The sequence below is a fragment of the Rousettus aegyptiacus genome, unplaced genomic scaffold, assembly GCF_014176215.1.
Source record: "Rousettus aegyptiacus isolate mRouAeg1 unplaced genomic scaffold, mRouAeg1.p scaffold_m13_p_4, whole genome shotgun sequence".
NCBI classification, from domain to species: Eukaryota; Metazoa; Chordata; class Mammalia; order Chiroptera; family Pteropodidae; genus Rousettus; species Rousettus aegyptiacus.
In genome coordinates, this window is record NW_023416307.1 from 154475487 (window position 1) to 154501297 (window position 25811).

The 25811-nt window shown below is 54.3% G+C and overlaps 1 protein-coding gene, 1 long non-coding RNA gene and 1 pseudogene across 20 annotated transcripts in view; all 3 read right to left on the minus strand.

The window, feature by feature from the left end:
• The window catches only part of MAP4 (microtubule associated protein 4), a 54564-nt gene that overhangs the window by 3832 nt on the left and 24921 nt on the right, over positions 1 to 25811 (minus strand). For 6 of the 19 annotated variants that reach the window (XR_004950427.1, XM_036219120.1, XM_036219128.1 and 3 more), the window contains 9 exons: positions 13943 to 14064; positions 12797 to 13012; positions 9736 to 9937; positions 9111 to 9173; positions 8701 to 8993; positions 7258 to 7371; positions 5316 to 5408; positions 1664 to 1745; positions 25 to 137 (listed from right to left, as the gene is read on the minus strand). Coding sequence is in view for 18 of the 19 variants with exons in the window: in XM_036219120.1 (XP_036075013.1) it covers positions 25 to 137; positions 1664 to 1745; positions 5316 to 5408; positions 7258 to 7371; positions 8701 to 8993; positions 9111 to 9173; positions 9736 to 9937; positions 12797 to 13012; positions 13943 to 14064 (1298 nt within the window). In the remaining variant the exon portion in view is untranslated. Of the gene's footprint in view, positions 1 to 24; positions 138 to 1663; positions 1746 to 5315; positions 5409 to 7257; positions 7372 to 8700; positions 8994 to 9110; positions 9174 to 9735; positions 9938 to 12796; positions 13013 to 13942; positions 14065 to 22989; positions 25273 to 25811 lie in introns of those variants that run through there. The other 13 variants (XM_036219132.1, XM_036219119.1, XM_036219134.1 and 10 more) reach the window with 10 other exon arrangements.
• On the minus strand, positions 13413 to 13535 carry LOC118601945 (annotated as a pseudogene).
• LOC107513303 lies at positions 18155 to 22518 on the minus strand. Its single transcript, XR_001597514.2, has 2 exons — positions 22394 to 22518; positions 18155 to 21749 (listed from the first exon to the last, which is right to left on the minus strand). It is a non-coding gene; the product is annotated as an uncharacterized LOC107513303 (long non-coding RNA).

Sequence of the window (25811 nt, forward strand, 5' to 3'; positions counted from 1 at the left end):
CCCCCACGGAGACCCACTCACTACCTTCACGGCGCCTCCCGCAGGCAGGTGGCCCATGTTATCGAGGGATCCCACCTTCGCCTGGGCCTTCTCCTTGAAGTTCAACTTCTGACTTTCGATCTTGACATCTCCCCCACCTGGAAGCAAAACGGCGCCGGTCACCGAGGGTGGCAGAGAGATGGCCCTGCAGGCACGGCCTGGAGCCTGGGACAGGAATCCCGGCCGGCCAAGGGCTGGCTAAGTGCCCGGCACAGCAGTGAGGAAAATGGGACCCGCTGCCACTGGGCCTGAGGACAGACAGGGCACGGAGAGCGCGCTTGTCAACGTGGGGCTGCTCCTCCCTAAGTCTGGCTGAGGCCGACCCCGCATCCAGCCAGGGGGAGCCGCTCCACGGAGAAGCACCTCCCCCCCACCATCGCAGCCTCGGCTTCCAGGGCGGGCCTCTAACTGTGCCAGGCGCACGCTGCTTCTGGTCCCCCGGGCAGCGTGACAGCCCCCGACTGACCGGCTGTGTGGTACACCACAGCCTCGTCCAGCGCGGGCAGGATCCCTGTTTTATAGCTGCTGGCACTGATGCTGAAAAAAAAGAACTGACCTGCCCAAGGTCACTGCCAAGCTACTGGCTGACCGAGACAGGATGGAGACACAGGCTGTCTGAGCCACTTAACCAGATCCCATTGTTGTGAAAAGGAAAGGCAAAGGGCCTTGGGCCTGAGCTGAGGATGGCCTGGGCACAGGCTCACAGGCCACAGTGCGGCCGTGGGGTCGAGGGCCAGCCCGTCCTCACTGCCACCCGCCCCTGGTGCGGCCGGCAGCATGGCGTCCCTCGACCCGTCTCTCTCCCATCCCCTCCCAGGTCCCGTCCAAACCGCAACACGCGGCTTCCCGCCACATCCCACATCTCCACACTCAAGTCCTAGCCCCCCACAAGAACTGGGCTTCGAGTCACCTGGTGTCACTAGGGAGGGTGGCATCTCACGATAGTAGATTTGCCAGATAAAAAGGGGAAAAGGAAGGTTGATTAAGGCTCAAATGTTTCATACTTTTTAACAGAGCTTGTTCTAAAATGGACGGCGGTTTTGCTGAGGAAAGGGGGTTTTCTTGGCCTTCTCCTCAACGGACCCCTGGTGAGCGCCGTCTGAGAAGCCAGACCCGCCACCGGTGTACCTGCTGCCGCCGTGGTCCTCCCTACCCCAAACCTGCTGCAGACCCGGGAGCCAAGGCACGCGAGGGTGACAGGGTGACAGCTGGGGCCGGAGCCGCCGATGCACTATGGGAACACCTCTGCTCCTGGATCTGCCAGCGAGCCCTGGCCTCGCTCTCAGGACCGTCAGCACCAGCTCCCGGAACACGCACTTGGCTGGGAGGCGGAGCCGGGTCTCCGGCCTGGAGCGTGCCCCTGCCTGGGCCTCAGGTCCTCAGGACGGTGCCCATGCAAAGGGCGGCCTTCTCCGCCCACCACCGGTTCCTCCTCGCGTTAGAGGTCAGCGCCCTGTTCCCATCCCTGACGGGGACTGAGGGCTGCCCCGCGCCATGGCTGTGTCCGGGGTGGGGGTGGCTCCAGGAACCTTTACGGAGTGACGAAGGTGTGAGGGGGACACCCGGCCGGCCCACGGCGGGACCACACGCCCAGGCGTCCTCGGACCAGGGAAGCACCACTCACCAGGCTTGTGCTTGATGTTGGCCTTGGACCCGCACTTGGAGGAGACCTTCGAGATGTCCACCTTCTTGTTCTGGATCTGAACCTGAGAAGAAACCAGGATGTTATTGCCTCAGAGAAGGTACGTTGCCAGGGCCAAACCCACGTTCCCCTCGAAAGCCTCTTCTCCACGTTCGAGTTTTTTCTCTCCCTCTGTAAGCCATTCAGTCTGCTCAAGGTCAGGGTCGCTGCTTGAAGTGCTTACAAGCGCCCTTGGTCCATCCTGGCCCTGCTTATAGCTGCTGACCCCTCCTCCAGCCAGACCGGACCAATGCTGCCCACGTGCGCAGGCCTCTCCACCCGCCCCCCATCCACGCATCGGCCAGACAGCTCTGCACCCACTTTTCTGGATCCGGATCTGAAATACCCCTTCTGTTCCACCTTGAATCTTACCCCTCAACTCCTCGGCCCCAGAGAGAAACTGGAATTAACACTTTGGCATGTTTCCTTCCATATTTTCCAATATGTTTTCCCTCCTGACAGTAGATATCTATCTCATCTATATGTAAGATGACCGACCGTCCGTCCATCCGTCCGTCCGTCCGTCCATCCGTCCATCCATGAGGCCAACAGACTCATCAGTGCCTGCCCTGCAAGAGCCCTGGAAAACCATCTTGGTACCAGGCCCGCGCGGCACGTCTTTAGGTTAGGAAAGGATGTCGACAGACGGGAGTTCTGCAGGGCATCAGGGTGCGATTCCAGGGCTCCTAGGAGTGACCCAGCTGCTCCCAATTCTGAGGAGGAGCCCGGCTTCCCCGCGTCGGGGCGCGCGGGGCCCTGCCAGCAGAGGCCACACCTTCCGGGGGCCCTTCCTCGCCACGCCATTCAACAGTTCCTTTCTCTAGTATCAGGAAACGCGGCCTCCGCTGTGTTCCAAGAAGGCAGAGGTGGCGGCTGCTGTCTGTTTTATTCCCGCCCACGGCCAAGGGCCTGGCACAGAGTAACTTCCCGTAACCCCCCGCTTGCCTGGGCCACTCTCACTCTTTTTATTTTTTTTTTCATAAGTCCTCTTACACAGCTTCATTTTAGTTGAGGGGAGAAGAGCTTTTTTAAGTTCTGAGACAGTCTCTTAATAATTTTCTTTCCGTTCATTCTAATTTTATAGCCAGCTTTTTCTGTGTGCAAAAAATTAATGTAGAAGTATCAAAGGATGCTCATCCCAGCCCTCCTGCAAAGCCCAGCTCTAAGGCCACCTCTCCAGAGCCTCCCCGGGGTCCGGCCTCACCCTGGCTCTTCTTCACAACACCTCTTGAAAGGACATCGGCAACAACTGGACACTAACTACTTCACGTATTCAGCAATTATCTACAGAGCGCCCATCACCGTCAGAACAATAGCCTTCACTTTGTCTCATGTTTCCAACAAGGCTGCAGTTCTGCCCAGACAGGACCGGGGCGGGGAGTGTACTTTGCCCAAAGATGTGGCCGCTGCTTAAACCAAGCTGCCACGTGTCCTGCTGCAATGGTGGCAAACTCATCTAACGATGTCCCTCAGACCACCTGTGAAGAGCTACCGTTAAGTCACCCGCCGAGATGTGGAACCCAAACAGTCCTTGACAGTTTCCTGCCCTCAAAGGCTCCACGTCTTTACCTCGTGCCTGGTCCTCAATGAAACAATAGTTGAGACAGGAGAAGTTTCATTTTACAGATGTGTCCCAGCCAATACATGGAGAAGAAATGCAGCCCACTGACCTCGTGGGTCTCAGTGTTGGGCACTGACAGGTAACAGTATCACGAAATAACCAGAAGAGTGAGACATGATGCGACTCCTGACAGAAACACCACTACTACCTACGAAAGTCTCATGCAAACGTGGGGAGAAAAATTAAACGTGAGTCAATTAGGAAAATACTAAGAACTAAAGGAGCATGTGGAATGAAAACAGGGCAAGGTGACCAGCAGAATCCGGACGCCGGTGAAGCCTGCCAGCCAGCAGAAGCCACGCCCCTCCGGTGGTCCTGCGGGCTCACGACCACCCCGCACCCACTGCATCTGGCCGCAGCTGTGCTGGCCTCTGACACCCCGCAGGCCCCCTGCAGACAGCAGTTCTGTGCGGCTGCTGATGGGTGTGGGAACGCATTACACATACACGGCCCCCCTCGTGAGGGGGACAGGAAATGAGAACTGCTACCAAACTTACAACGGGGATCAGCCGCGGAAGCAGCCTCGCCATCCCCTCCCGGCGCCCTCCTGGCTCTCGAGAAGGGCTGCGCCTGCGTCTGCGCGTGCGCGTGCGTGCAGGGTGCTGACCGCTGCCCGGGCCAGGGGCTGTGGCGGGACAGGCGCTCAGACCCGCAATGCTGTTGCGCCCGCAGGGCAGGCCCCCCCCTCCCCGCCCCGCCCGGAAACGCCGCTCACCGGCCCTGCTGTCACGGAAGCCTCCCAAAATGGAGATGCTTTAAAAGCGAAAAAAAAAAAAGTCCATTCCTCCACACACAAAAAAACTTGTTGCTGTCATGTGCAGGTAGAGACGAGACTACAGTGACAACGATTATTTCCAGAGCTATTACCTGTACTGCACAATATACACAAGCGCATCGCTGTGTCCCACACACATGGGGGCCCCCGATCCTTCAGAGTCCCTGTTCCCCGTCTGTTTTCATCCAGGCCAAAAGCCGGAGAAAAGGCAAGAGCCACAGCCCGCCTGGGTGCCCACAGGCTGGGTCTCCATCACCTCCACCAGACACCGCCTTTAGAGCTTCGCCCACTTCGGCTGACCCCACGCCAGGCTGGCTAATGTCCGACCAACTACCAAGCTGGCCAGGCCAGTCTCTGCCCACGCGGGGAAGAGCCACTGGCGGGGAGATGACCAGGAAGGGGCAAGAAAGGGCGCTGTGGCTGCGCACCTCGCGGGAGCGCTGTGGGCGGGGGGGCGTGGCCACCGAGGGGGCGGGGCCACGGCGCCCGGGAACCAAAGGCGCAAGCGGAGCAGGACCGCGGGGAGAAGGGCCCGAATGAAGCCGGGAGACGGGGACTGCGCGGCTCTCGCCCTCTCGGGTGGGAGGGAAGCAGCGGAGGGCAGAGGCGGCACGCGGATGGCCCCGGCGCGCCCCGGCGCCCGCGGAAAACTCGCACGGCGCTCCTCACACACGTGGCCCTGTCTCTCCCTAGACCAGGACCCCCGCCCTCCCCGTGAGCTGGAGTCACCTGGGATCCCAACAGGCTCGGAAACGCGGCGTGACGGAAAGGATGACCGGACAGAAGAGGAAAAGGGACAGGGAAAAAAAAAAAAAAAGAGGAGGGAAAAGGGAATAACGGAGGAAGGGACCAGAAACGGAAAACAATGGGGAAAGAGTAGGAAGGGAAGAGGGGGGAGCGGTCGGGAGAGGAGAGTGATGCGTGACCGGGGAGGGAGGCAGGTGCGGGGCGCTGCCTCTGCAAGCAAGAGGGTTCCAGGCAGTACTGGGGTGCACAGACCGAGTGTGTCCCCCCGGAGCAGACTCGAGACAGGCGACAGGCCCGCTGCTGACCCCCGCCCTCAGACCTCCCACCCACGGGGCTGAGGAGACGCCGGCGGGGCAGCCAGGGCTTCCCTCACTTCGCGGGCACTGCCTGGGGGGAGCCCCGGGGCCGGCGGCCTGTGCCTCAGATGCCAGGTGTCCAGAGCTGATACTTACATTACCACCTCCAGGGACATGCTTAATATTGTCCTTGGAACCACACTTGGACTGAACGTGGCTGTAGTTCAATTTTTTGGAGACTATCTGGACCTGGAGTGTTAGAGAACAGAAAACAACACAGGGGAGGGGCAGGTTAGAAGTGACGCAGGGCGGCGGTGAGTCCACGGGGACCACGGACCAAGGCGGGGGTCGTTAGGGCCCCGACCCCATCGGCAGCCGGCGGAGCAGCTGTGGGCGGCCGGGGCAGGGAGCTGAAGGGGCAGGAAAGGGAGTGAGAACACGGACACACACCACGGGGACAGAAGCGGACGCTGTAAGTGTCACGGCCTCGTCATCGCTGCTCCCTGGGGGTCCGAGAGGCCGACGGCAGCCAGTCCCGGAGGGACCCAGGGACGGCCCCACTGCCCCCCCCCACTCTGTCCCCGAGAGCCGGGGCGACACAGCTTCCCACGGCTCCTCTCTGCAAGCGTCCTGCTCCTCTGACCAGGCCGCGGCCACGGACGGCACTGCCCTCGAGTCCAGGGCCTGGACCGGCGGCTGCAGACCCACCCCGGGAGGCAAAGGCTGCTGGGAGAAGCGCGGGCAGCTGGCGCACAGGGCACAGATCTGACACTGACGGCGAGGGACACTGGTCAGCTGTAAACACGGCGGCCCACGGGCTGCTGGCTGGCCGTGCACGACCCTGGACACCAGGGGCAGCGCCGTCCGCGTGGACCCTCTGTCTCGGAGTGCAGGGAAGCACACCACGTCTGGGGCCCCGGGGGGAGGCTTCTTCGTGCCTCGCCCCGCCTGACACCCAGCGCAGTGCCTCTGAGTCCCCAGGGCAAAGAGGACAGGCAGGGCTACAAGGACGCGGGGGTGGGGGGCGGGGGGCGGGCACACGGCTGCACACAAGCGGCCGCCCACCCAGGGGCGCAGCCATACAAAGGCCCAGGCTCTCCGGGCTGGAACAAAGAAGTCCTTGGGAGTCCTCTCAAGAAGGAACAGTTGCCAGCTTCCTTCCTTTCTTTCCTTCAGAGCCCTTTGCAAATGACGCAAATCCCAAACTGAATTCCCCACTGAGCAGAGAAATCCACCCTGAGAACTCCAACCCAGATACCTCGTCGTTTCTGGCCTTTACTGATGAACAAGTTCACTGATCAACGGCTGGTTTGCAAATGCTTCTTGCTGAACCCTGGCCTGAACCAGAAACCTACGGGACCTGCAAGGGTCACCCCAAGCCATGGAGCAGCCTCCCTCACCTCGCTGACCGGACAGGCCAGGACGGGTCCTAAGGGCTGGGGCCGAGGCCTCGCTGGCAGCCCTTGGCCAGGGAGCCCGCCTGCTGGCCACAGCTAAGGGGAGGAGGCTCCCGCCGCAAGCAGGAGGGCCGGGTGCACTGGAGGCGCGGGGGAGAGCCCAGCGGCTAGTTCCCCTCCGCCCAGCCCTGCAGCGGAGGCTGCAGCCCTCAGGCTGGGGGTCCCACAGCTCCCAGCATCCTAACTTTTAGCTGGCAGGTGACTTGGGGAACCGGGATGAATGAGGCCATCCCCGTACCCAGCAGTGTGAGGAGCGGGGCCTTCTAGGGCGGCTTAAAGCGCCTGCTGACAGGTGGCCAGGGCCGCAACCGGCCGCGGAGGACCCTGGGCGCTGTGCGTGGGGCCTGCGCGCCCCACACCATGTCAGCGCGCAGGCCGTGATGGCAAGTTCTGGAGCCACCTTATCCGGCTGGATACGTGCTCCCCGAAAGCGCTAACGGGCTACCAGCTCTTCACTCTTGGGGTCAGGACGGAAGGTTTCCAGATGGCTGAGCCGGCAGACACAGAGGGCAGGCACATGGGAAAGGAGAAGCCCGTTTAAAGAGAGGAAAAAGGTACGACAGAAGGGAGAGAGACTCAGGTTGGAAGAGACAGCGGGCCACCTTCGACCTTCGAGAGGTAAGCGTCTGAACGAAACTCACTTTCCCGGCAGCCGGTCTCTGTGTGCTCGCGCCGGGGGCGGCTGCTCGGGCCACCGCGTTAGGTTCGGGTTTCCGAGCTGCAGCAGCTGCCTCTGATTTTTCCTCTACTTTGGCCTAGATGGAGATAAATGGAGGGCAAACTTCAAACCAGGAGGACAAGAGCCCAAACGCCAAAGAGGAAGGAAGGCTGGGGACTCAGGGCCAGGCCAGGCCACTGGGCTGAAGCAGGTCACCCTCGCTCCTAGGGGAAAAAAACACCCACTTTCCAGGGGAGAGCAAGCCAGAGGAAGAAGCTGCAGGCCAGCGTCTTGCGATGTGAGTTAGAGATCGACACACCACGCGCCACTCATGGAGAGAAGGTGGGAAGCAAGGTTATTGACCAGGCACCGCGTCTTCACACTCAAGTGGTCTGTACGCCCCAAGCAAGCTGCCGTGGTCTCAGGGACCACCGCTGAAGACGGAAGTGTCACACCTGTCAGGTAGGTGGGAGCGTGATTTAACCACCAGCCCGAGTCCCTCAACTCCCCGCCAAGACCGCCGGCAACTTCTGCACCAGAAGCCTGAGCAGCGCAGGGGAGGGGGCAGCAGTGCGGAGGCACCTCGGCCCCCGAGGCCTGGCCGGAGCCCCGGGCTCGTGGGCCCCCATCCCAGACGAATGCCGGCTCGCCGTCGGGGTCCTCCGGCGGCACAGGGCTCCGCTTCCCCTGCACCCCCATGGGCTGTTTAACAGCTCAGGACTGAAGCCGGTGAGTGCCCTGCCTTGAGGGGCGGTGGTGGGTTTGGCGAGAAACATGGTGTAGGCGACGAGACGGGTGTGGCCCCGGGGACCGGAACCTGGCCCTTTGCCACCACCTTTCCCCACACCAGGTCCCCGTGGGTGCTGACAGTTACCACACAATTCTGGATGGATGCGAGAAGGCAGGCCAGGCCTCTCATCATGGCTCGGAGCAGTCCTTCTGTTTAGGATGGCCAGGGGTCACAGCAGCAAGTCATCCTGGCCAGCAGAGGACACCCTCGTCCTTCCTCAGAGAGACTCTCCACCCACCCTGCTGCCTAGCCCGTGGCCCGCAGTGCAGGGATGAGAACCGCGACAAACCGGGGTCCTGTCTGGCGTCTCCCCTTCTCAGTCTCAGAGGCCTCCTCTGTTCTTTTTGGAAAGGAGAAGAACCCTTCAGCCTCCAAACAAAAACATAAGCCCAAATCCTACAACACGAACAGGCGCCTCCTACGTGGGTGGGAAGAGAGAGAGCCCAGCGCTCGGCCACCCCTGCCCAGCGGCGGGGACCGGTGTCCGGCTCAGAGCCCCTGGCACCGATCCGCGTCCTGCCTGGCCCCCTCTGGTGCGCCCTGCGGTGGACGTGAGGACTGGACGGGGACGGTGGCTGCAGATGGCAGGGAAGAAGCAGGGGCTGGCGCGCTGAGGGCCCCAAGCCCCGGACCCACCCGGCCGCCTCCAGGCTGATGCTTGATGTTCTCCGTGGAGCCGACCTTGGCGCGGATGTTCTTCAGGTCGGGGGCAGAGGTGCTGGTGGCCGGGCGGCTCAGCCTGGGCGCAGAGGAGCTGGGCCTGGCTGACGTGGGCTTCCTGTCGGCGGCGGCAGTCCCCGAGGGCCGGGGAGGCGTGGCTGTGGGCCTGACCCGACCGGGGGCTGCGCCGGCGGGGGAGGCCGCCCCGGGCACGGTGGCGCTTTTCTTTGCCGCGCTGCTGGAGGTGCTCTTGGAGCGACTCGAGTCGGCTGCAGAGGCAGGCGTGAGACAGCACGGTTCAGGGGCGGGTAGCAAGAGGGAGCCTTGAGGCCACAGAGGAGGCAGGGTTTCAGGTTAGGGTCCCCCAAAGTGGGGCGGGGCGTTACCTGGCGCCGACTTTGTGACCAGCGGCTTCTTGACGTCTGCGGGTTTGCCCTCGGCCTTGATGCCTGCACAAACAGAGATATTGATGTATCCTTAACAAACCGGCCCACGGAAGGTCTCATCCAATCCTGAGATTCATCCACTCATTCGACAACTGCTGAAATGTCCCCTCTGAGCCAGGGGCTGTGCTGGTCTCTGGGGATCGAGTGGTACGCTCAGCGGCCATGTGAAGACCGTGCCCCATGCAGGGTCCAAAGCCAGGCACTGCATTTCCTCTTTCCCAGTCCTGACGATGCCTTCCACGTGGGTGAGCAGTTCACACCTATTGCATGGAACGGCCTATTTCTTAGCGTGGAGGTGCGTGACCACAGTGTGCTTGCTGGGTGCTGTGGAGATGCTGGGAAGGCATCAGAGTCCCCTTCGCTCAAGAGTTTTCTGAATACACGTACCTGCTAACCTCACGTGGAGATCAAGGCTGCCAGTTTCCAAGGTACCCCGTTAAGGACGGACGCACAAGCAGGTCTAGACAGCCGTACGTGATGCTGGCTGGAGCCACAGCTGGGGCAAAGCCAAGGCCCCCGCCCCCTCCCCCCGGGGCCCGCAGGAGGGAAGGGTGGCAACACTCACCAGCGGGCCTCTTGGGCAAGGGCGTGGGGGTGCTCCTACTGCTTGGCCCAGATGAGGCAAGAGGGGCAGCTGCTGTGGCCTTTGGGACAGTCTGGGTGCTCTTGGAGCCAGGCCTGGGGGCCAGGGAGGAGGCCGGCTTGGTCGGTGTGGCCGGCTTGGTCGGTGTGGCCTTCTTCTCAGGAATCTTGGCCTCTGCAACAGGCTGGAAATGGGAAAATGAAAGTAACAACAGCTGCAGGTCGGCCACGGCCCCAGAAGTCGCGCCCGAGGGCAGCTCCACAGACAGACACTGGAACACAGGGTGGTGAGAGTCTGGCAGCTACTGCCAGAGGACGAACGTGGCCGAGATCAGACAACCTGAGAAACTGGCCCTGAGGGGACTGGGGACCCTGGGGTCAGGAAATGGGGAGCCAGGCGAGGCAAGCCAACCTGAACTGAACAGACTACATGTGCCTCAGGCTCTACTGTACTAAATGCTGATTCCTAAATACCTGACCAAAGAGTAATCAATCATAAACAAGACAGAAATTAAAAATGATGTCCAGGCAAACCCAGTTATTCCTTTGGCTGAGAGGCACCCAGTGAATGCTGAACAGGCTGGGGCTGCAGACGGGGAGAACATGGGCCGAAGCGGTCAGGTCAGGGCCTGAGCTCCAGCCTCGGTCTGGCCTCCCCCCTCAGTGTCTTCTAGGGCAAATCACTGGGCCTCTGGGGCTGTCGCTCTTCCCTCTGGATAAAGAGGCTGGAAGAGAGGGTCGAAGGACCAGCTCAGGCCCTGTGAGACGTCTCTGAGGCCACACAGATGACAGGGGGCTGGCCTGACCAACGGACAGAACGAGAAGTGCGATGTCACCGCTATGACTAAAAGCTAAGGGAAAGGTCTCTCACGGGTAGACGCAGGCGTCTGGGTCACCAGCTCCCCCCCGACGGAGCCTGGACATGGCACCAGCAAAGAAGCGAAGTTCAAGTTAGCTTGGTTTCTACGGGGATAGGGAGCGAACACACTATTCTGATAAGCAGGTGTACCACACTGCTCGAGCAAGCCACGCGCACAGGCAGACACAGTGGGTCCAGCTCTCCTACGCCAAGAGTAACGGCCACACAAAGGGCAGTATGTTGGCAGAGACAAACGGGGAATTGCTCTAATGGAAAATGGGCTAAGAAGGAGCTCAGAAATTCAGGGCTGGCGTCCAGCTAAATAAAATCTCACCCTGCGAACGCAGGGTGACGTCTACTTTTATAAACGAAGTCCCCAAGCTCTTCATGGAATCAGGGGAACCGGTTCAGCCCCCAGCCATGTCCAGAACACGGCGCGAGAGTCTGTGCAGAGGGACCGCCTCTCTGTTTGTTCTAGAATCTGGAGACTAAACCAGATGCAGCCTGAGGTCTCCTTCGTATTTTCAATATTATGACTATGATACGGAAAAATATTTTGCTAGCAAGAGTAATAATGATACAAGAAGTCAGAAAAGGGAAAAGGACGGGACGTCCTTTCTGTGTCAGGCTCTTGGCCTCAGCAAGCTGCAGGCCCGGGGGATTCCTCAACCGGACACACTCTGCAGTTCCTCGGTGTCTGTTTCCTCCGCTGCCAGAATCACCGATCTATTTCTTTTTGAATACACTCTCCCCGCCCCCCGCCCTTAGTTTGCTTCTAGAATTAAACTAAGGATAAAAATATAAAAATAAACTGCATTAGTTTTTATTCGTTTCTCAAAATGTTCCTATCTTTTCCTCATTTAAAGGATTAATAATAAGTGTCACGTAGGTCACCTCTTCAGGTCAGCTGTAACGCAAATGCTCACTAAAAGCTCCGTGGCAGAGTCATAAAAGAACATGCTGACGGAGGCCCCAACAGCGACCCTGGCAGTGGACCCGAGTTCAAACACCGCGTCTGCCACTTACCAGTGCCGGACTTCAGGGAGGTTATTTAACTGAGCTATAAAATGAGGGGGCTAATATTACCTCATGGGGTGTGGAGAATTCAAGGAGATAATGTATATATAGAAACCAGTACAGTATGCTTCATTTTTATTACTATTATAAAGCGAAACTTCAATGGATACCCCCCCCCACACACACACACACATCCTTCCTCTATGTGCCCCCGGATTTGCTGCTAGGGGTGTGTCAGGGGTAAGCTACACTATGGCTCCGGTCACCTCCCCTCTGCCCGCCTATTCAAAGATATTATTTTCTAGAAAATCAAGAAAAGAGTCAACTGGGTAAATAAATGAGACTCAGAAAGCCTTACGAGATGTCATCGTCCCTAGTCTACGATAGGTTTCCTCAGTTTCTTGGCCAGGATTTCAACTTAGCCTGCAGCTCCTAGGTTCTGCCTGTTTCCCTTACAAGACTAGATTAAAACACTGACATTTTAAAGTGGGAAATCATTTCCCAACATGAATTTAGAGACTAACATCAGGCTGACCTAACAGCCCTTCTCCAATAAAATAGGATGTTAAGGCAGCCACAGACTCCTCCTAGAGTCCCGGGAAACCGCCGCTGCTCCCGACTGACCAGGCACTAACGCGTGGGTGACCCGGGAAAGTATGGCCGCAGCCCAGGGAGAGGCGGCCGGACGCCAAACGCGAAGTCAGTCACCACGTGACGTGGGATCTGCAGGGGTAAGCTGGAGGAGCTTATCGCAAAAGTACCGGGTCAGATTCACTCCTGCAGGATGATTACAGACAAGGACAAAGAAGGGGATCTGACTGGGGATTTCGTGTGGGATTATCCCAAAAATGAATACCTAATCTGATCAGCATGTGGAGAAGCGGAAACTGGTCAGCAAGCAGTTAAAGTGGCAAGGGGCAAGGGGCATTGGGGGAAAGGGAGCGGGGCCTTCAACCGGGGCAGGGAGAGGTTAAAAGTGTTAAAGGCCTTCGAAGGGTACAACTGCATCGTGGGCCCCCAAACTGACTGTCCAGCCACCTGCCCCCTTCACCCGGCCTTTCCACAGTTCCACCAGCCTGGTTTCATGGTCTGGTACCAACAGGAGCCTTTCTACCTGACACTCAGAGACGAAAACCTTTCCCTGCACAGTGCTTAGGTGACTACTTACCTTGGGCTTCGCATCTTTTGAAGGAGAGATGGAAGACCTGCCAGTGGTGGCCGCAGGGCGTTTGGGTGGGGCAGCTGGTGCTAAGCCTGAAGCAAGGCTCATGGGTTTTTTAGTCGACCCACCTAGGGTGGTGGGAGCTGGCTGCTTAGGGAGAGAAGTGGGCTGTGTTTTGGCTTTCGATGTTGAAGTCTTTGCAGGCTGAGTTGTGGCCAAAGGCTTTAAAGTTGATTTGTTGTTTGTTTTTTATTTAAGGGCCAACATCAAACACACAGACAAGAATAAAAACAAATTAAAAAAAAAGTATAAATTGCACAATTCAAAATAAAATTATAAGCAATGAGGAAAGATGCAACTGAAAATTAGCATTCCTTTCTTCTGAGCTCAGTAAACAGCAGAAAGACACCAGGATAAAGAAAACTGGGAATTGTTTCTTAATGACAATGTCACACATTCCAGCAGTTTGACACCGGAAAATTTAAATCCAGTAAGAGCCCTAAACAATAAACTAACTTTTGGTGGCTGAAATAATTCCATGAGGAAGGTCATCAGCAGGTGATTACACCATTATCATCTATACCTCAATGAGGCAACTTCGGCATCGTTTTTTTTTTTTAAACGCCTACAGCACCTGGTATTCCAAGGTGGTCTCCCATCCAAGTACTAACCAAGCCCGACCCTGCTTAGCTTCCAAGATCAGATGAGATTGGGTACGTTCAGGACAAGGCATCTTGTTATAAGATCACACCAAAGTGTGGCACTTGAACTTTGTAATGAGTACCAGCAAGTGTCTCAAGCTGCGATTCACCCTAAAAACCTGTGCTCTCTTTTCATGAATGCAGATTTCAGAATCCATTTCAGAACAGCCTGTAACTGCCTCTACTGCTGGTAAGGGAGGCAGAATCGGCCTCTGCAGAACATCTCTACAGACACTCAAGACAGCAGGGTCGAAGGCAGAGAGAGAGAGATGAAGGTTTGAGTTAGGGCGCTATGCTAAAGTGGGAACATAAAATGTTTCTTGAGCACGTCCAAACTTGAGAAAGGACCAACAACAGCTCAGAAAAAAGAAATTTCATTCACAATTCAAGCAATAATAGCTGATGATACGGTTTAAAAAAAAAAAAATTACAATGGTAAAAGACAACCCACCGTTCCGGCAACTACCTTTGCTTTCTTCTCTGGGCTTGGTGGGAGCTCCTTGTCGGGAGGTGCGGTGATGTCATTTCCGGTCGTAGTCACAGCAGACCGTCCTTCTTCTGGCTTGGCTATTCCTAAGTGGAGAAAGTTATGCTAAGCAAATATTTTTCACACCCATTTCAAAACAGAAAAGTCTTAGCGGAGACAGACAACTAACGAGCACTTCATTCTGAAAAACATCCACGGGGCCGTGCGGCTGAGACGTGGACGGGGCTCCCAAGTCCCCCTCATTGTGAGGGACGGAGTTTCAGATTCCAGAGATTCAGGCGGCCTGTCCCTGCAGAAAAGCAACCTAAGTGGGATGTGCACAGATGATCAATGGAAGGAAATGGCCCTTCGAGCTCGGCTTCCCTTCCCGGGAGACCAGCCGCTAACTCCCGGAGCGCTCAGGACAAAAACCTCTTCTACTGGAGTTTATCTCTTGGAATGAAGGCCGCAAAGAGATGGGGTAAGAGCCACAAGGTCCTCCTCTTACTTCCTTTCCCTGTAAAGCACCACTTTAAGCAGGATGTGAGATTGACTCGATCTAATTCTAGCAGCGACCCAGATTTCCAGCGAGGCTGAGCGGACCCATGAAATCAGACCCACGGCCAGATATCAAGTCCGTGGCCCACGGCTAAGCCCAGCAGCGCCTCTGTGAGGAGGCTGCTTCAGATTTCAAGAGGGCTACACCTGAGAACATTAAAATATCATGAGATTTATAACCTGGGTCTCGGGAAAGTCTTTCTAAATGGCATGAAATCCAGAAGCCACAAAAGATAAGTCTGACTAAGAAAAATAAAAACGTTCGATGTGGAAAAAAAAAAAAAAAAAGAGAGAGAGAGAGAGAGAAAGAGAAAAGTCAAATGATAAACAGGAAAACAACATCTGAAGTTCACATCAATGACAAACTTATTACAGAAATTACTCCCACGAACCAGTAACTCCTGTATAGGTCAACGACGCACTGGACAAATAGCCAAAGGAATATGAACACAGTTTACAGAAATATAAATCCTTTTTGGAAATAAAAAGAGATGTCCAATCTTTAAGAAAAACGAAAATTAAAACTATACCTAACACATTGTCAAAAGCCCTGAAACTCGGAAGCAGGCCGGGGACAGCGGGAGGACACGCAGTGCTGGCTCGTGTGGGCAACGGCCCCAGTTCACACGCAGGGCGGCCTGGTGGGATCTCTGGGAATTGCCAGTGCGGCCGAACTCTAACCCGGAAATCCAGTTTCTAGTTTCTCTTAGAGACACACTCAAACACCGGCAAAACGGCGCACGTGCAAGGTCCTCCATCGGAGCACGGCTACGAAAAGCGAAGGACCGAAACCACCCACAATTCTGCTCATAGGAAACCGGCCAAAGCGTCACGGCAGAAACTGTCAATAGAATCAATCATCTCTTGAGTCTGAAAAATAAAGCACCAAAAAATTCTCTTATGACCGATAGGGAATGAATGATCTCTAAGTGGGGGGGGGGGGGGAAGCAAGGCACAGAACAGTACAGGTGACGTGAAACCATTTGTCTAGAAACGGGATGGGGGTGGAATACATTTCTACTGCAAATATACTGGGACATGCACTCAAAAGAATCTGGAAGGATCACGATGAAACAAAACAATGAACAGAATCTGAAGGGGGGATGGGGCACAAAAGTTGGGAGGGCGAGAGATTTTAGGACTTTTTGTTCTAAAATAATGATAGATTCACAGGAAGTTGCAAGAAAATGTACAGGAAGGTCCCGCGTCCCCTTCGCCTGCTCCCCACCCCCACCCCCGGCCCCGTGTTGGCGTCCTACGTAACTACCGTCAAAGCCCGGAAACCAGTATCAGCACAATCCGCAGAGCTAATTCAGATCGTGCATTTCACGTGGACGCATCTGTGTGACTGTGTGTGTGCGCGCACACACCTGCACACACCTGCAGCTCTTTGCAATCTGACCTATTGTACGTAACCACGGGCGAGCAGGACGTAACTGCCCCAACGCGCAGGGCCCCCTCGGGGTCCCGTTTACAGCCGCCCCGCTCCCTTCCTTTGCAAGTCCCTGAATTTCTGGCAGCTGCCGATCTGTTCTTCCTGCCCATAATGTTATTTCGATAACTGAGACCAATGGAATCCGACCGCGTGCTGCCCCTGCGTGTGGCCTCTCGCCTGGCGTAAGGCTGTGGGTCGCCTCCGTGGCGCACGTGTTAGGAGGCAGCTGGCTCCTTTCTATTGCTGGGCAGTCGTCATGGTCTGGCTGTACCACAGATTAACCAGTCACCGACTGGAGGACATTTTGACTGTTTCCTCTTGTTCGCTATTATAAACAAAGCTGCTGCGGACATTTATGTAAAGGATTTACAAGAGGTTCGTTGTTACTGTACAGAAACGCAATCCATTCCACAGTGTATCCTGTGACCTTGCTAAATAAACTCGCTTATTAGCCCAGGCATTTTTTGGAGAGAGTCCTTGCAATTATCTATATAGACAGTTAATCACGTCAATGCAGATAGAGCCAGACTTATTTTTTCCATTTTAATCTATATCGCTTTTATTTCTTTTTCTTGCTGTACGGTGCTAACCAGAACGTCTAGTACTATGAATAATAAGAGTGCTGAGTGTGAGCATCTTTGCCTTGTTCCAGATCTCTGGGTGAAAGGCATTGTCTTCCACTATTTACTATTCTCCCTCTATTCTTTGATGAGGGTTTTATCATGAATTAGTGCTGGACTTTACTGAATTTTCTGTTTATGATTTTTCTTCTTTAGACTGTTGATATGGTGGGTTACACGGCTCGGTTTTTGATTACTGAACCGGCCTTGCATATCTGGAATAAATTCCACATGGCTCTTGTGTACAATTACATTCATGTATTGCTTGATGTGATCTGTTAATATTTTGTTAAGAATTTTTACACCTAAGTTCACAAGAGAAAGCGGTCTTTAGTTCTTGTACTATGTTTGTCTGTTATGGGTATTGGGATGTTACTGACCACACAAAATTAGACAGTATTCTTTCCTCTTATCGTTGTATGTAAGGTTAGCGTTATCCTTTAACTGTAGGGTAAAAATTCTCCAGTGAAACCATCGAAAGATTTTTTAATTAAAAAGTCGATTTCTTTAATGGGTATTCATTCAGGTTATCTACTTCGCCCTGGCTGAGTTGCGGTAATTTGGGTTTTCAAGGAATTGGTGCATTCTGTGGCATCTGTGAGTATGAAGATGCTCCTAGTAGCTCCACCCTGATCCTTCCGATGGCTGGCGTGACCTCCACCGGTCCTGTGACTGGTGCTTTGTGTCCTCCGTCTCTGCCGCTCTGTTCAAGGTATAACAATTGTATCGTTTTCTTTTCTTAAGAACCAACTTTTGGGTTAAACGATTTTGTTTTCTTGCTTACGATTTCACTTATTTCTGCTTGCTTGCTTTGGATCTATTTTTCCTAATTTCTTGGTGTAGCGATTTACAGATCATCGATTTTCTCTGACGGAAGCCCTTAGTGGCCTAAATCCCCTCTCGGCTCTGCTAGAGATGCATTCCACAAAATTTCATTTGCAGCATTTTCAATTTCATTCAGTGAACTGGATTTTAAAAATTTCTTTTGAGAATTTCCTCTCTGACCTATGAATTATTTAAAAGTGTAGTTTAATTTCCATGTGTTTGATGATTTTCCTGTGGTCTTTCTGCTATTGGTTTCTAATCTGATTCCATTACAGTCAGACAATATATTCTGTATGATTTCAGTCTTAGAAATGTATTTAAATTTGTTCTAGGACCCAGAATCCATCTTGGTGAATGTTCCAGGAGCACTTGACGAGAATGTGATGGGCAGAATTTCTATAAATGTCAGTTGGATCCTATTGATGATACTGTGAAATTCCTCGTTATCAGCTGCTTAGAATCCCCAATTATAATTGTGGATTTGGCTATTTCTCCTTTCAGCTCTATCAATTTGTCATGTAGAAGCTCTGTTTTTTGGTGCATGTACATTTAGCACTGCTATGTCTTCTTGGTGGACTGATTGATCCTTTTTCTTTGTTGTGAAGTCCACTTTGTCTGATATTAATATAGCCAGCTACTTTTAAAGAATTAATGTTAACATGACATATATTTTTTTCCATCTTTTTACTTTTAACCTGCATTTGCCCTTACACTTGACATGCATTTCTTAAAGATGGCATGTAATTGGGTAATTTTTTTAAAAAAAAACTTGTTCTTATAATCCGTCATTTAATTGTAGTTTTAGAATATTTGGATTTTAAATAATTATTGGTATATTAGGGTTCTATTTGCCTTTTTGATGTTGTTCTCTCTGTTTCTCTTGCCTTCCTATGACTTACTTGACCTTTTTTTCAGAACTCGATTTTGATTTTTTAGTTTTTGGGTATATTGCTTTGTATAGATTTTTTTTAGCAGTTGCTTTAGTATTCCAATGTACATACAGCCTACTGGAATCAGTGTTTTACTACTCCAAGTGAATCACTGAAAACATACCTCCACTGAGGAACGTTTACTCTCCGTACTTTAAAAACATGTCTTAAATATTTCCTTTTCTATTACATTTATAGCTATTTCCACCCATTCCATTGTTCTTTAACTTCTGAAATTCCAAGCCTCCTTCTCTTATCATTACCTCACCCTTCTGGAGAGCTTCCTATGGCCATTCTCTAAGGATATGTACTGTCAACAAATTCTCTTAGTTTTCCGCTATCTAAGAATGTCCTTATTTTCCCTTTCTTCCTGAAGGACAGTTTTACCAGATACAGTATTTACAGTGGACTGTCTTTTCTTTTAGCACTTGAAAAACGTTGTGCAGCTACTTCTGCTCTCCACAGTTTCTGACAAACACACTGTCATTTGAACTGCTGTCCCCTAATGGATCATGCACCATCTCTCTCTGGTTGTGGTTGTTTTTAAGATTTTTGTATTTGTCTTTAGTTTACCAAAGTTTACTGATAATATGTCTTGGTGTAGCCTTCTGTGGGTTTTCTCATTTGAGGTTTGTTCACTTTCTTGAATCTGCAGGTTCATGACTTTGGATGAATTTGAAAAGTTCAGTCCTTATCTCCCGAAATAGTTGTTAAGCCTCACATTCTTTCTTACTTCCTGGGATTTTGATGATAAAAATGTTAGATCTTTTTGTTATTGTCCCAAAGGTCTCTAAAGAGCTGTAATTTTTTTTCAGTTTGTTGTTCAGATTAAATAAATTCTATCGACCTGTCCTCAAGTTCATGATTCTGTTCTAACATCTCCAGCCTACCATCTAGTGCATCAGGCACATTTTTTACTCTGGTTATTGTATTTTTCCTATCTATAATTTCCATTTGAGACTTTTTTAATAACATTTATTTCTTCGCTGAGAGTTTTTAGTTTTTCATGTGTTTCAAGAGAACGCACGATTGCTTGTTGAAGCAATTCTATGACACTGCTTTAAAATTCAAGTTCATATTTTAGCAGGTAATCACTGCTTAACCATAGCGAGCGGGATGTGGCCACCTACGGTGTCAACAACGAGTTCGTTTCCGAGTTCCGGCCTGCTGTGCCCTTCTAGCTCCGGGAGGCTCACTCAGCCCCTGCTGGTCCTGCCTACGAGGTCTGAAAGCACTTCCCACGGAGTGCAGAGTTTCTCCTGGCCTCCTCTCGGGCGGACTCCCCGTGAGATCTCCGCCGAGATCTCTGCCGCTGCTGCCGGGAGTGGGAAGCGCCCATCGGCCCTTCTGCTGCTGCAGGGAAGGGGGAAGGAAGAAGCCTCTCTAGGCCTCTTTCTGACCTGGGGTAGAGATGGAAGACGCCGGGCCTACCTGGGCTGCTTTCTGCGGCTGGAAGGAAGGCTACCTAGGTGGCCTTCCACTACCAGGCGGACAGCTGGCAGCCACCAGGCCCATAGGTGCCACTGGTGCTGTTACCTAGTAAGAAACGGGGGGGCGGGTCTCCCTGCCAGTGTGGGCGGATCATACCGCAGTGCTACGAGGCGCCCGCACGCGCTCTGCTGACGTTGTCCCTGCAGGAGGACTGAGCCCACGGGCTGCTGCAGGACGCGGTGGGGAAATGGGGCCCAAAACCAGGTCTTCTCCTGGGCTTCCCCTTCCTGGCCTTTTGGTATGAAAGAGCACGCTTTTCTTTCTTTTCTCCCTTTCCTTTTCCTCCCTCCCTCTTTCCTTCCTTCGTTCCCAATCTTTATTTTCGACCGGTATAAGTGACTGTCACCTAATGAAAAACAGCGACCTATGCAGAAGCAGAAATGCTGTCCCCCTCCTAGATGGTGCTTCTCGCCGAGACGCCCCCTCCTTTGCCTCAGAGGTATGCACCAGCCAACTGCTAGACATCGTCACCCAAACATCTCCACAGTTTTGAGGAAAACTGTTCAACAGAGAAACCGTTAGCTGCTTCGCTGTGAGAGCTCTCGCTTGGCTCCGTCTCCCTCTCAGCCAACGCACTGTCCGGCTTTCGAGTCCTGCTGTGCTTCTCCCATCACGTTCCCGGCGTTCCAACTGCTACCCGAATCTAAGTCACAACGGGCTTTTTGGCCTTCGATCCTCTGTCCTCCAGGTCATCTCATCTGCTGAGAACAGGTGAGTTTTCCCAAAGCTGATTCTGGGCCACCACGATGTTTTCCACGTGGGAGTAACGTTTAAACATCTTAGGGGGCATCTGAGGCTTGGGTTCCAAACGGCTTTCCAGATTTTTTTCTCCCATTATTTCTCGCCACGTGACAGATGGCTCTGGCACGTTTCCACACCCCAGACCCTTCTCCAGAGGAGCCTCCGGATGAATGCAGGGGGCGGGTCTACATGGCTAAGAACGGTCAAGAAGCCTGTGGTACTTGGCAAACAGATGACTGGACCAAGTTGGGCCAATAAGATCCTTTTACTCATTTTTTCTCTGAAAGAAAGAAAACGTGAGAACCACAGACAAGCAACCCTAGGTCCCTGAGATAAAAAGCAGCATGATGCGGGGCACAGAGCCCCAACCATGTCAACCCGATGTCCTGTGCAGACCAGTCTCAAAGAAAGCAAAAAGAGATGACAGAGGAGAAACAGCTTCCAGAAGGGAAGGGAGTGGAGCACACGTTTAGGGAGAAGCAGCGGTCCCGGAGAGACGTGCCATGGCTGCAGCCTGCCTGTGCTTCCTGAACCTGGATCCCCGAGGTTCTCCTATAGCCTGTCCATAACTTTTCATAAATTCGAGTTCCTCTGTGTTTCTGTCCTTTGCAATCCTTAGGAGAGTGCTCCATAAACGCTCGTCACTGTTCCTCTCCCAGAGGGGAGCTGTCGAGGCTTCACACCTCTGTTCCTAGGCGCCCTCTGCCTGGAAGGCTTTCCTGCGCCACCTTCTCCAAGAACTTTCCAAGATTCACAATCCTGGCACCCACACTCCCACCACCACGAGATCAGAAGTTTCCTGAGGATAAGGACAATTGCTGGTACCTAGAGAGTGACTGGCATATGGCAGGCATGTTGAACAAACAAACCTTCATATAGTTTTATCTACATGGCGTCTAGCGGAGTCAGCGTTCAAACACTTAAGTGAATGGATCGGTGGAGTCTGTCAATCATCTGAAAAGATTGTCTAATGGTATGAGCTGCTGTTAGCGTGAACTAGGATGAACTCGTTCTGGAACACACACACACTGTCACTCCTTACCACCTAGAAGGTATGTGGCACCGAACTGGGCACTTGGCGGTCAATAAAAAGATGGCACACTCCCGGCCCTGAGGAGCTTACAGTTCTGCCACAACGAGAAGTACACCGTGGAGTCATAAGAAGTCACAGGGGAAATATGAAGCTTCTCTGCCTATCTCCATTAAAAAAAAAAAAAAAAAATCCTGTCAGTCTTCAAAGGTCCTATTTCCATTACCCACCCCTAGAAAATACCACTTCTAATTTTAAGAGAAAAAGAGTAAAATTTTTCATAAAAAATGTACTGAGAAATAAACATGAGAGAAAACAGCTCCTGAGAGACTATTTTTACGAACAAAACTCATGTTTTAAACCATGTTTTCAAGCTTGCGAATCACAGATCTTTGTGCTGAAATGAGACTCAGGAAAATAAGCTTTTTTAGACCACCACCAATAAGACCCAGGGGAGCGTGGGGGATGGGGATGGGGAAGAGAAGAAAGGGCCAGGAAGAAAGACGGACACAGGAGGCAGCTGTGGCGCCCAGCGCGACCCGAACACCACCCGGCTGTTTTTAAGTGCAAGCTCTCCCTCCTCCACCAGCCCCTTCCCCCCAGAAATCCTCCTGACATGCACACAGAAAGGGAGAACCAGAAGACTGGGTCAAACGTGAAGAACAGGGAAAGAATATTAAATAGCCAGCCTGAGAAGGCTCTTTTTCAGCTCGAACAAAAGTAAAATGTTCTCAAACGCAACGGAAAACGGAGCGGACACCCCAGACCGTGCTACTTAGCGAGAGGAGGTCAGCGCCGGGAACCCACTGTGAATCTGCTCGGTGACAGATCTCCCGGCAAGGCAATCGCTCGGCCGCGACAGGATGATTTAGGGCTCAGCAGTCCTCTGACCCGGACCAACAGAGCTGAGCGGCGGGAGGATGGGGGTGGGGTGGGCGGGGCGACCGGTCAAAGCAGGAGCTCTATTTCGGAGCCCACCTCCCCCTGACCCCATCTGCCCCAATCCAACCCGTGCACGGCCTCGGTCCACTCTCGGTCCCGCCCGCGGGCGTTCAGGTGGACGCAGCTACGCTCACTTTGCTCACTTTCCTGTCTCGCCCCCAGCAGCCGCTCTCCGCGGGCATCAGCGCCCCCAACGGGCACCAGCCCCCCCCGGGCACCCCCCCCAACGGGCACCCCCCCTCGGGCACCAGCCCCCCCCCCCGGGCACCACCCCGCGCGGGCATCAGCTCCTCCACCCCCCGCGGGCGCCGGCCCCCCGCGGGCATCAGCCCCCCCACCCCCCGCGGGCAGGCACACGCTCCGGCAGTCACAGGCGCCTCCCGCTCCTGCCGGTGATCTGTCACTCTGGCTTCTTCCTGCTGCCTGCTTGTTCCCCATGGAGGCAAAATTTAGAAACATACCGTCACGTGGGGTCTCTGCACGCAGGAACGAAGGGGAGCTCTGGCTCGCGGTGACCTCGATTTCCTTCTTCCGCGCCAGAGCCGCCTGCCCGGGCTGCCCGGGCTGCCCCTCGCCGCCCTGGCAGAGCTGGCGGCCGGAATCCGCTGTCGCCTCGCTCCCGTCTTCCCGCCCCTGCTCCTTGCTGCCGGCTTCGGGAATCCGCTCCAGCTGACCGTGCAGGGGCAGCCCCGCGGGGCCCCGCTCCTTCTTCCCAGAGCCGATGCTGCCCAAGGGGGTCGGTTCTTCCGTCTCCTTGGCCGCGGGCTCCTCGCGGAGGGAAGGCGGCATCCCTTCGGTGGACAGGGTGGGCAGCTCCCCGGGCTGCAGAGTGTAGCCGGCCATCTGTTCCTCGGCCACGGTCATGGAGCGCCTTACAGGGGGCCCGGGTTTCCTGGGCGCCGGAGGTGGCGCTGGGTCGCTGGGCAGAGACAGCAGGCCGGAGGCTGGCTCTCCTCGGGCGAGGGGCTCAGGGTACTTCTCTGCGAGGTTGACAGCCGGGGGCACTGAGAGGTGGGAGCACTCGGACAGGGCCCGGCGCATTGCCTTCTTCTGCTGGGGGGCTTGGTCGGGCAAAGCCCCCTCCTCGGGAGGACTCAGTTTCCCCACGTCCTTCTGGTCTCCAACATGAGAGCCGGCGTTCGAGTTTTCCTGGGTGAACTCCACCATGGTGATCGGTGGAATGGCAGTGGGCGAATGCTCAGTGGCGGGGGCTGGGGGGGTGACAGCCACGGGGAGTGGGGACCCACATTCGAGCTGCCCCGAGCTATCGCCCCCCACCCCAGTCAGCCGGCAGCCAGGAGCGATGCCGTTCTCCTTTCCCGGACTTGCTGCCGCCGAGCCCTGACGGCCTGGAGCCACTGCAGGAAAGTTGGGGTTCCACGCACTGGCTCCCTGCTCCCTGGCAGGGAGGTCAGCGGCCCCGGGGACAGCCAGATCTGGCTGGCTCTTGGTCTCTGGGCCATTCTTCCCTGCCACCATCCCCGGAACTGTAGTGGCTTTGTTTTGGTCTGGCCCCTCTCTGGGTCCCAGCTGGAAGCCGGATGTCTTCTGGGGTACCAAGTTCCCCTCCGAGGAATGGCAGGAGTCTGAAATCACATACCTGCTGTCAAGGTGACCCGAGCCTGCCTGATGCTCCCTGTCCTGCACTTCGACGCTGAGCTCTTTGTCTCGCTTCCCCTCAAAGAAGCAGAGCTTACTCGGCTCCAGGAAGCAGGCATTCTTCACAAGCCCGTCTTTCAGCTGCCCGTCCATGCTGACATTCAGCCCGATCTCATTCAGTTTGCCCTCTGTCCTCTGCCACTCAAACCCAGCTTGGCCGATTCCCTTCGGGGAGCCCATCCGGCGCTCTGCAGGCTGGCCCTGACCGAGCGGGCCGTGCGCGGCGGAGCGGGAGGCTGGCTGCCGGTCTGACAGCGACACGGTCTCCTCCATGGCTCTGCCCCTCTCTCGCTACTGGAGCTCCGACGCCACCTACGGCCGCACAGAGCTGCCAGTGACATCACACCCAGTCCCCAGCATTCACCACGAAACCCACCTTTCCCCCAGCGCTCCTCTCCCAGTGCAAGCAGCTGCTGCGAAATGTATTTACCAGTGAGAAAGGAAGGAAGGAAGGATGAATGAAAGAGAAAGAGAAAGGAAGAAACCGGCTACTTTCTGCACATTCAAATGCTGCCGTTAAACTGAGAATGCCATTTCCTGGTAACAAGCACTCCGCTCAGAGCTGCGATTTAAAAGATGGTCTGGTGCCAGGGCGGGTACTGAGGGTAGTAGCTATTCTGGCTTCCGCTGACACAGATCCATGCATACCCACACATCCCCTTATCTGACACTATGCCCACACTTCCACATTCACCCACTCAAAAAACTGTTTTAAAAATAAGCAAGATTCATTTGCCAGTCTCCAGCCACAACCCTTAAAGAACAATGATTCCAGAAAATTGCTCACAATTTCACTTAAAAAAGAAAAACCCTTTAATGTAGTATTAAAATTGGAGGTATTAATTTCTCAGAGGAAGAGTGGGTTTGCTGTCATAGCAACTTATCAAATTCATTTGAAAACTGATAGAAGTGGAGTCTGCCAAGCCCAGCGAGAGCTTCTGTAGCTCTGCACCGTGGAAGCCGAACAAAGGGTTCATTTAAAGACAGTAGCAATTTCAGGGCTTGGGGGACACGGATCCCCGTTTTAAGACACTTGTGTGACAACACAGCCCTCGCATTTTTACTCCTGCCCCTACTTCTTCCTGCCCCCCTGGTCACCTGGGCACGCTGGGTCTCCCCCTCCTGCCCCAGCCCTGCCCTTTCCAGCCCACTGAGCGTCCAGTCGTCATATGCACACCCCAGGGCAGCTCGTCTGCCGCTGAGCGCTGGCAGGGACCTGGGCCGTCTGTGGCTCGGGGTTCTACCTGCCCGACGGAGCCCGCTGCCCCTATTTAATTCAGCACTGCCTGACCTTGGAGCTTATAAACCATGCATTCAGGATGGAGGGGTCCACAAAAGAAAATTCTTGGGGAGAAAAACAAGAGTCACAATGAAAGGACGGGCCATGCTCTGCCTTGAAAGGTGACCTTCTGCCTGTACTAACAAAAGAACTGAAATATTCTATCACGGGTACGTGAGATGTCCTTTTCCAAGAAGAAAAGTGAGTTTGGTGTTTTAAAAGCCACCTGCAATCAACTGCTATTAGAAAAACAAAGCCTAGTTAAGATGGTCCCATCACTGGTTTATAAAGTGTGAAGAGACCACCGAGGCCGAGCCCAGGACGGTTTCCTCAGCTGGGGCCTCT